The following is an 11,592-nucleotide window of genomic DNA, read 5'->3' as shown; positions in this document are numbered from 1 at the left end:
TATCCATTCCAAGGATTTCTGCAATAAAGGTTATCGCTGCTATTCACAATAATTTTGTCCAAAAATTCAGACGACGAATTTGGAATCCGCGTTCTTATGAAAAATGTAGATGGGAAAACGCGATGAATATTACCTATAAGTTGAAAACTACTTCAAAGCCATCTAATTTGCCATTGTCAATGTACAAACCTTACTCATCTTTACCTCCTCCGACCCTACACGATTCACGTGACTCTGGAACTGATTGGTTAAAGAACTCGATTAAATATGGTTTGCCTTGGTTTAATCACTTTTCGGGTTTTATGGGTCGTCTAACGGTGCTACTTAATAACAGCTTTTGCAGGATGGAGTGTCGATTTTTATAGTGGACGCGCTATTCGTTATTTTGTTAGCATAGTTGCTTCTACTTTGGTTGGAATATATTAAGGGGGAAGATCTAGGGAAATTTAGTGTAATACGATTTTTCTTTTTTAGATTAATTTTTACTTTATTTTTTCTTAGGAGACTATATAGCTTTGTTTTTAGTTAGTTTTATTTTTATATTTTTCTTTTTTTCTTTTGTAAATTGTGAAGTTCGAATAAAATTTAATAAAGATAAAGGCTACTATGCCACATTTGCCTGGTTTTTGACTAGTGATATTGCGAGTTATGCAAACAATAACAAAATATAATCAGTTTATATAAAAAAATATCCTCGTTATTACACATGATAAATTATATTTTTACTTGTCTTAACATATTTTCTTTTCTTGTTAAAGCACAAATCAAAGACAAAATCGATATTCACGTGAAGAAAAAAGGTAAAGCTACCACTTATATTAAAGGAAAAGACAATAAAAATGAAATCATACCAATGGATAATACCGCAAAATTATCTTATCGTGATGTTCTTGTTAAAGGTAGTATTTATTGAACCAGCTTAATTAATAACAAAATATCATTAGTCTATATAAAAATATCCTCGTTATTACACATGATGAATTATATTTTTATTATTCTTAACATATTTTCTTTTCTTGTCAAAGCACAAGTTAAAGATAAAATCGATATTCATGTGAAAAAAGAAGATAAAGCTACCAAAGAAAACAATAAAAATGAAATCATACTAATAGATAATACCACAAAATTATCTTACCATGATGTTCTTGTTAAAGGTAGTGTTTATGTGAATCAGCTTAATTAATAATAAAATATCATCAGTCTATATAAAAATATCCTCATTATTATACATGATGAATTATATTTTTACTTGTTTTAACATATTTTCTTTTTTTGTTAAAGTACAAGTCAAAGACAAAATCAATATTCATGTGAAGAAAGAAGATGGAGCTACCACTTATATTAAAGGAAAATACAATAAAAATGAAATTATACCAATGGATAATACTGCAAAATTATCTGAAAATAAAAATATGGAGGAAGAGGAATATATGGATTTTATAAATAAACATTCTAAACGTCAGCGAACTGTGCAGGAATTATTGTTTAAGGCAATAGAAGCTATCTCATTATCACCAAGAAGGATAATCAAATATGATTTAGATAATGAAAACTATGATGATTTACCTGATATGCCACAAGAAGATTTGACTGAGGAACAACAGGACCAACTTATTTTGAAGTCATTATGTGAAGCCTACAAAGGTACAAAAGCTGGTGAATATTATAGTAAAGCCTTTGAAATGCTGAAAGAAGGATGTTAAGAATAGATTCTTATACTATTGGTTGCAATATTCTCTTTATACATTGACTTTTTTTAATCATAAAGAATTTACTAGTTCAGAATACATGATATTACCACATTTTAATGTAATGCTATACAGCGATGGTCACACATAATACGGATTTCCTCTTAATTTTATAAAATGTTTTTTTATGATCAATTATTTATGATTAGTTTTAGCAATTATAATTATATGTAATTTTATGAGAGAAGAGAAAAAATTAAAATTTATAATATTCTTAATAATATGCAAAATTTTTTAAAGTATAATTTTAACATTTAGCATTTTTGATATAAGTATATTATATCACTCTTATATATTAAGATCTGATCTGCATAAAAATGTCAGCAAATTACTATGAAAATTCGGGAGGAGGTTATTATAAAAATCACAAAATTGGCTAAAATGCTGTAAATTAAAAAAATTGTAAATAATCATGTTGTGCCACCTTAAATGTCAAAGATAATATTGAATAAAAAAAAGAAAATTTTATATATTCATTTGAAACTTTACGTATATATATGTAAACGGTAATTTCAAGTTATATACTATTATTTATTACTATTTGACAAATAAAAACAAATAAGACGATATTTTTATGCATTTTTATGGTTTATAATAACTTTTTATGTATTTCTGATAGCTTATCTTGCTTCTAATTTATGTAATGCCATAACTTCTTTCCATTTTCATAAAAAGCTGGCAATCCAATTCTGAATAGTAGAAGTTTTAGGTATATCATTTTCGTCTAAGTTTCTTGCAAATGTGACATAAATGTTGAACATCACATCCCATTTGAATACTCTTCAGAAAATTTTTTCCAAGATGCCTGTTTATGATCCTGTAAATACATTATTGGTAAGCCTGATTTGGAATGATTCCGGTAAGAACTTATGTTAACAATATCCTTTCTCATAAAAAAATGATCAAACTGATCAATTTGTTCAAGTTTAAACTTTAAATGATGAAATTTTAGTTTTTTAAAAGGCGGAGCATCAAAACCATTTAATCTTGTATGTTTTCTTGATTCACTAATGGTATGATATCCAACCTGTAATATTTATAATTGTACTCATCAGTTATATTGATAATATTATGATATTAAATGTATATATTATAAAAAAATTTACTGAAAATTTTTCTAAGATAGTTATTATGCGTGTATAGTATATCGTGAAAAATTTTCCATGATAAATGTTATGCAAAAATAAGTCTTATCCAATGGATTTCGGTAACTGATTAAACTAATCATATTTAAAGAGGGTTTAGGATAAGGACGCTCTTTAAATATATCGTAATAAACATAATCTTAACGTTAAAAAATTCCATCATATCCAATTCTCGACATGCCTGTCATCATGATGTTAGACTAACTGAAACCTTATGTTTACTGAATAGCAATATTTAATAAGCATTAAAATTTTATATTTATTAGTAAGCAATAAATGCTTAATATACTATTAAATAAGTACTAAATTTTAATATTTATTAACCATTTAATTTTTTAAGCATTTTATTAGTATTTTAAGTAAATATTTAAATGCATTTTACTAACATACCTTATATTTAATAAGCACCAATAATAAATATTAATAAATTACTTTGACCAACATCATGATGTATATATAAATCATTTCACTTTAAAAAGTGGTCAGATAATTTTAGGCATCATCTGTATATATATTGTAAGTGAATTCTAAATCTATATAATGTGAATTTTGGATTTTCTTAACTTATATGAAAATAGAATATTCCATTTTCATATAAATCGCTTATATGGATACTTTGCAGTAGAAAGAAACAAAACTACTAGAAAAAATAAAAAATGAGTTAATATAAAATCTGAACAATTATAGCATTTAAAGCTCTAATCGATCTGAATCTAATACAGCAATCTGGACTGAAAATTAGGATTGGTCCAGTGACTCCAGTCTGGATTGATGTTTGAAATATTTGGTCTGGTCTAATCTGGGTTTGAATTATAAATCTAACCCAGATTGAATTAACTAGACTGGATTGAAAATTTGCCAAAATTTTATCTGTATTCTAATTACATAATTCTGGTTCAGTAGCAATCTTTTTGATATGTGTACAGTCAACTCTCTTTATAGTCACACATTTGGGACAGTCCATATTTGGTGATTATAAAGAGATGTGACTATATAAAAAATTTCTTATATTTGTATATCATAATTCTGGCCAAAAATTAACATAATTTTAGCCAGAATTATACTTAAAACTTTATTGTATCGTAACTTCGCCAATATTAATCATAGAGAGATGATCTTACCACCATTCGATTCGTCTTGATAAGGCGGTTCTAATGGTATAAAATACGTCGAAATCCAATCACTAGATTAATTTCCAAAATTAAAAAAATATTAATGGTTTTTGTGTAATAACTCTGCCAATATTGATCACAGAGAGATAAGCTTACCACCATTCGATTCGTCTCAGTGAGACGATTCTAACAAGCTATGATACATCTTTGTACGATTATTAGATGCCAAGTTATTTAATATATTCTTTATATAACTGTGATTATAAACGGTTCTTTTTAATATAAGATTTTTGAGGATAGGTGTGATAGTGACTATAGATAGATTGTGACTATATAGGATAGATTTTAATAATAAAGTGTTTTGAACATTCAACTGGTGTGACTATATAGTAGAATGTGACTATAACGGGAGTGACTATAGAGGGAGTTGACTGTAGCTTCGTTTTAAGCCTATGTTCATTTTATGTATATTAGTACATAAAGACTCATAATTTCCTTATATAGTATATATATTATACAAAACGAACATAGGCTTAGGCCGCTTAAATCCAAACCTTTGTTTACATAATCTCCCTCCAATTGGATAAATAAAAGAATACATATTTTATCAATTTGATCAATTAAAATTAATCATGTGATTTACAATTAGATCAATAAAATTGACTATTAGATTAGCCATATTTTACCAATAAATCAGCTGTGACTTTTTATTAATATATAAATAATGTTTTCTCAATTTTGTATCTAAAATCCTGATGCACAATAGGTTTTTTTGTTGTGTACGTATTTAAAAAAGCAAAAACAATCATTTCAGATAAGATTGTAAAGGTGTTGTTTACAGACTGTTGCTAGTTTTACAATATGTTTAATATAGCAACAAATAACCAGTTCAAAAATTTAGGAGGTATTCAGGTATTTTTAAGAAAACTTCCAAAAAAATGGATTTATGTAGAAGAAGAATTGCAGGGTGATATATCTATGTTATTTGAACTTAATTTTACACATATTAAATTTATTTTGGAAGCAACTGAAACTACAGTTCAAGAAAGGCCAGATGCGTTTGATTTAATTATAAATATTTCACAACATATTTGTTTTCTAGAACAGAAAAAAGAAGATACTTGCAAGAATTTACTTTATAATAATATCATTAAATTATTTCAAAGTAAAATGGTTGGATAGAGAAATGAAACACAAAATACTTTTAAAAAGAATTTTGTTGAATGTCTAACAGTGGCATTGTAATACATATATAGATTCACATCATACAAAATTTGCAGAACGATCACTTTTACTTGAAGAATTATTTAATAAATTAGATCAATATCAAAAAGACTAAAATTATAATCTTTATTATTTTACTGGAAAGCATACTAAATATAATCTTAAGCATGATAAGCTTGAAAAATTAGTTTCTTCATTAGAATTATTAGCAGCATAACCATGGGCAGCTAGTGAAATTTAGGAGAATATTATTGAAGAAGTCTTTATTTTTACATCTTTAATGCGAAAATGTGCAAATAACTTAGAACAAATTAATAAATCTATGAAACAAATACATTTGAGTGATACACTAGCATACCATCCAGCTAATAATCTAAAGGTATACATAGTAGATTCCTGTCAAAAAATTTATACACAATACCAACAACTTTAAAATCACCTATCCAATATAACTAATTATACTGAAATTAATTTGGATAGCTTTTTACCTAAAGATGCAATACAACAGTACTATTATATTAAAGATCTTCAGATACAGTTTCCTGTTACTTTATATTGGTATTATCATGATAATTATTTTGACACCCTTAATTATATTTGAAAAGTTTTAATTAATCCTAAAAAATGATCAGAAACTGAACAAGCATATGTATTAGCAACTATTTAAGAAAAATTACCACAATATTTCACTTGACAAATGTGAAAAAATGCATTAAAAAAAGTTAATTTTATTTGTATTTTACTTAAAAAAATATTCTAAATTAAATGTACTAATAGTTGCATATAATTGTATATAATTCTAATAGTATTCATTAATTAGGAATATTACACTTGCTATTTTATGCATTTTATATTATGATTTAAGTGGCAATACTGCTGTAACATCAAATGATATTTGTAAAGAACTGGAAGAATGGCTTCAACTTATGTTAATGTTAACAATGGAAGATCTGTCAATTATATGTGATTTACATCAAAATAATGGATTTAAAGGAACAAAATTCAATACTTTTTTGGGATGAGATGAAAGTTTATTTTAATGAAGTAAATTATTTTCTTAATTACTTTATTTTATATATAAAGTATTAATATTTAATTAATTAATTTTTATATTTTAAGAATTCACCAGTAGTTAATAATTGGTGACATGGAAATATTCTATATATACTACTTACTATTTCTATACATGATCTTTGTGAGATAATTTTTAAACGGTTAAATGAAAAACTTATATCTGAAACTGTTTTAATTCCAAGTGAAGAATGAATACATTTGCAGTTTCAACTAACAAATCCAATAACTGAAAGTACAAAATAATATACTGGACATTTTAATATCAAATTTATGATTTAAGTAAGACAGCTTCATAAAGACCATCCAGATACACATTACTGTACAGTTCTTTTTCAGTATTTACGAGAATTTGCAATTTTGTATCAACAGCATGTTTTATTTATATATGCAGATAATAAATATGATAAATATAAGGTTTCTATTGAAAAAGGTATCAATACTTCTACTGGAATTTGCAATAGAAAAACTATGGTTTTTCAAGAAACTCCCTTAATTGCATATAATCATGATTTTACAAAGTTATCACTTACACCTTCTGTAATATTCTTTTATAATATTTTCCAATCTATTGAAAATTCATTTTATAGTGAAAAAGTATTTGTTTTATTTAAAGATAAAGTATTTCAACCTAGTAGTGCTATCAGATATACTACTGAGTTTTATAACACAATTCTTACTCATCATTTTAACAATATTCCCCCTATTCTATGCCTTTACACTGATGATAGTTCAGATCATCGCACAATATTTGGTTCAGTTCAAATTTCTCTTATTTGTCTTTTTTTACATGAAAATTTTGATATACTTATTGCTATGCGTACAGCGCTACATCATAGCTAAACTAATCCTGCAGAAAGAATCATGTCTATATTGAATTTAGGATTACAGGGTGTAGCATTAGTTAGAGATACTATGAGTTCAGAATTAGAAACTGCATTTGCTAAATTGAATACATTAGATAAAATTCATGCTGCTGCTAAAACAAATGAAACTTTGTAGAATGATTTATGTAAATGTATAACACATGTACAACAGATATTGGAAAGATGTACAGAAAGATTAGTTTTATATGATAAACCATTTCAGTGCTATGGGCCAGCAGATACTAAAACTATGATTGATGAATTTTTTAATGTAAGTAATTTAGAAAATTATATATCTTAACATATTAATATTTATTTTAACTGAATATAATATGTTTTTAGATAATTTCATATGGGCCGATCCTTGGAATCTAATTTTTTTACACAAAAATAATTTTATTAAAGCAAATATAAATTATCATTTATATAAGAATAATAAATTTATACTAGATAATGCAAAAAAAACCAATTAATTATATAATTTTTAATTTTTTTTTAATATAAGATATCATTAAAATTTAAAAGATCAAATATATCTCTCATGACAAAATCATTGATAATTCTTTGTAGAAATAAGCTATACAAATAAATTTACATTCATTTGAAAGAGAAAATCGAGATCTATCTAATGAATCTAAAATCAAGTGAATTGAATCACTAGTTGTTCAGTAATCACGTTCAGTATATTTATTGAATTTTATTTAAATTTGATCATTAATTACTTCACATGTAGTGATTCAATTTGAATGATCTTTGCTCCCTAAGGTGATGCCAACTTTTATCTTTAAAATAAATTTAAAATAATTCGTTTAATATATGTAGATGTTTAGGAATCATCAATTATATTATTAATATAAAATTTTATAAGTTTGATAAAATCTGATATAAAAAAATTTATTAAATACCTGTAGATGCAAGTTACATGAATGAAATTATATTCATTTGAAAGAGAAAATTGAGGTCTATCTAATAAGCCTAAAATCGAATGAATTGAATCACTGGATTGTGAATAATTACGTCTAATATATTTATTTTTAATTTTTAAATTTGATTTGACTTTGATCGTTAATTACGCCTCATCCAGTGATCCAATTTTCCTGATCTTTGATTCTTACGATAGAGCTAATTCTCAGCTTTCAAATGAATGTAAAATGATGACGTTAGCATATCTCCAGGAATAATAATGCACGATTTTGTCACCTGCATAAAGTCCAATCTGAAAATTTTATTTCTTACCAAAAAATGCTTTCATAAGAGAATCCCAAATTCTTTTACTTTATTTAAAAGATTTTATTTGCCATTTAAGGATTTTAGTGGAATAAATCTAATAAAATAATTTTAAAAGATAAAAAACAAATATATAATTAGTTATTTTGAAAAAAAAGAATATCTTATTATTCATTTTACAACTATTTTACATCATAATTATTTTTTATTTGCATGTATTTTTTACAAAGAAAAAACAATAAATTAAAGCTAAAAATTATGAAAAAATATGTCTTATCTATGTATATAAAATATTAAGTTTTTTCTTTTACTTACCACTTAAAAATAACTGCTATATTTGCTTATAAACTTTTTTGTCATATTTAATAAAAGTGAATAGAAAAATGATGGAAAAGTGATGGGCAGTGATGGGAAAAAGAAGTGGTTATTACCGTTATTTTTGAATATTGATTAAAAAAATTTTTTTTATTTTTTATTAAATCTGAGTTACGTAAATATGTAACACATATTTAATTTAGATTTGTGTAATGTTAATCTTACTAAAATATTAAATTTTTATAAAAATCTTAATTTAGACTAATTCCAAAAATCGGCACATATGACTTATTGATTGATTAAACCTTAAAGATTTCAAAAACAATAAGTGATATTTTATCAAAAAAAATACAATTACAACAATTTACTATGAAAACACATTGCAGGTAGCATTAATATGTTTTTCAGGCAAGTTAGTTTTGTTTTTTAAACATCAATTTAACACATTTATAATAGGATAAATTCTCATTATTTTATAAATAGATAAAAAAATGTAGGCAATCATCATGTACTATTTATCAATCTATTCGGCTTTCAGATAACATTTTTGACTCACTTGATTGGCTGCCAGATCCTATCCCTTCTACAAGTGCGTCATAAGATTTTTTATGTTTTATATTTTTGACAAACAAAATTCATTAATTGTAGTGGATAAAGATCATTATGTTAACTTTCAAACAGCATATCAGTCAGGAACAACAGAACAATATCGTCCAATACTTATGACAACAATGGCAAATAGTGAACATGTACTATCATCCATTTTTACAAATACATGAGTTCGTGAGTTTATTCAATATTTTCAATGTGAAAAGATACGATATCTTTACAGTAAGCGTGTATTATCAGCTGAAGATAAAATTGCATGCCAAATTGCCATAGATGATTGGGATTACAGTTTTAAATCACCATTTGTACTAGAGGATAATATTCTATACAACAATATTTTTGTAAGAGAAAAAATTAGTTGTGAATGAAATGCCAATGGAATTGGTATATTATTCATGCCAAAAAAGTAATACTAATAATTGCAATACTTGCTATTGGTATGGACATGATAATAAATTGGTAGAACCTTCAGAAAGCTTTAAGTTGAAATACAAATTCTTATTTTCATGCTGTACATTGTGCCGAAGTGTAGGGAAGAATATTTTTGCACGTGATGAAATTAAAACTTATACAAGAGCTGCAAAGAAGCGTAAAATTGGTAATTGAATAAAATTTTGGTAATAATTGTTGAATTGTTTAATATAAAGTTTATTTTAAGGGTCGTAAAGTTAAGATTTTATTAATTTTTCATTAATTTATTTCATAATTTATATTATTAGTTTAATTTATTTCAATAATATAATTTTATATGAGTAACTGAAGTAAGGTATTTCAATAATTTAATTTATATTTATTTTTATTTTTAAATCACAAGTAAACCAAGTTACAGGGGAAAATTACAAGGACTCTATATACTAAAGTCTAAAATAATTAAACAATCTAGTAATCAAAACGCCCTAGTGGTAATGTCACCTTGGTGTAAATAAGAGGAAACGAACAGGATGAACTTTTATCCAAATAAATATACCAAAGAAAAATAAAAGAACCATGATAAAAAAATAAACTGAAAAGGAAAATTAAGTGATAAAGTTACAGAAAAAGAAACATCATTAAAAGAATCTATATTATAAGGTAAAAGAAAAATAGATAAATCTCTATAGATAGTTCAATTTCCCCTATATAGAAAATTACTAGATGTCTGTTAAATATAAGCCATTTCATTAAGCGTGAGATGTTGTTGCTGTAAAAGACCATTTGAGGAGTTCTGATAGAAGATGGTAATGGTATAGTTTAGTTCCTATTGAACAAACCAAAAGAAGTAGTATTAGCAAAAAATCCAGAACGTCATCTTTTATTGGAACAAGTATAACGTTAGTGAAATTTGTAATAATATTTCTTCTTTAATTTGGTTATTCCTAAGGTAAGTTTTCAGAATCAGCGTAATCTTTTCAGATTAAAGTGTCAATATCTTACATATTGGAGATATAAATTCAGTAAAGACTAGATTATAAATTTGTTTGTGTACTATGTAATTATGCAAAAGGGAAGTCAATTTAGTTGAGATCAGGTGTATTAATAAGTAAAAGGGCAAATTAGTTGGAAAATGATCTAAAATTTGTGACATAATGTTGAAAAGTAAGAATGTGTCTAGACATCTTTCAAGGTCAAATGTAAGATTAATAGCATGTTTTTCTATGTTGTTGTGAAGAAGTTTCTTGTGTTTAGTCATAATGGATAATATGATATCATTGTATTTCAGATATATGCTAATGTGAGTATTAGAGTCAGCATGATGGTCACAGCCTCTGCATCTTAATTGATAAGTTGGATATAATTTGGGATAATTGTGTTATAATATGTCGAGTAGTGTTTGTTTTATTTTTTGATGCGTGATCTTTGAAATTTAGAGAGATGTTTGCTAGTGGGTGACATTGTAGAATTATAATGGTGAAATTCCAATCTATGTGACCTTTTAAGATGTTGTGTTCAATGAGTTGTAGAGAGGAATGATTGATTAATGAGTTGAATATTTTTGCTTGTGTGTTTAACATTTTGATCGATTATATATAATTTGTTTCATTTAATGAGGCCTAAAGATGTCAGAGCAAAAAATTTGTAATTGACTACGATAAGATTCTATAATATCAGCACTAGCTTTAGTAAGATGATCTGCATGATCATTAAAAGTGTTGTTGGTATGAGCAGTAACCTTTTCTGAGTTCAACATGAATGTTTCGTGTATTGATAATTCAGAAGATGAGTTCCAAATCATGAGGAAGTTATTTGGTTGAGTTGTTTTCTTGAGCTATATGTTGGGGTATTGAGTTTATTTGAG

At 25.6% G+C, this 11,592-nt stretch overlaps 3 protein-coding genes across 3 annotated transcripts; all 3 read left to right on the top strand.

Moving 5' to 3' along the window:
• Positions 1–706: 706 nt before the first annotated feature.
• On the top strand, positions 707–1,703 carry OCT59_016528 (uncharacterized protein; the record flags this gene model as incomplete). The annotated part of the gene is made up of 3 exons (XM_025327878.2): positions 707–899; positions 1,026–1,154; positions 1,282–1,703. The coding sequence occupies 3 exons, from the start codon at positions 707–709 to the stop codon at positions 1,701–1,703; spliced, it is 744 nt and encodes a 247-aa protein (XP_025169083.2).
• A 3,163-nt stretch (positions 1,704–4,866) lies between these two features.
• On the top strand, positions 4,867–5,187 carry OCT59_016527 (uncharacterized protein; the record flags this gene model as incomplete). Its single annotated transcript, XM_066145758.1, has 1 exon — positions 4,867–5,187. One exon carries the CDS (start codon positions 4,867–4,869, stop codon positions 5,185–5,187), a length of 321 nt encoding a protein of 106 aa, XP_066003510.1.
• A 3,918-nt stretch (positions 5,188–9,105) lies between these two features.
• OCT59_016526 (uncharacterized protein) lies at positions 9,106–9,685 on the top strand (the record flags this gene model as incomplete). Its single annotated transcript, XM_066145757.1, has 4 exons — positions 9,106–9,120; positions 9,192–9,297; positions 9,357–9,457; positions 9,524–9,685. 4 exons carry the CDS (start codon positions 9,106–9,108, stop codon positions 9,683–9,685), a joined length of 384 nt encoding a protein of 127 aa, XP_066003509.1.
• Between the last annotated feature and the right edge of the window lie 1,907 nt (positions 9,686–11,592).

The sequence above is a fragment of the Rhizophagus irregularis genome, chromosome 25 (assembly GCF_026210795.1).
Source record: "Rhizophagus irregularis chromosome 25, complete sequence".
Lineage (NCBI taxonomy): Eukaryota > Fungi > Glomeromycota > Glomeromycetes > Glomerales > Glomeraceae > Rhizophagus > Rhizophagus irregularis.
The sequence above is the reverse complement of the archived record's forward strand: the minus strand, read 5'-3'. Positions and strand labels throughout refer to the sequence as shown.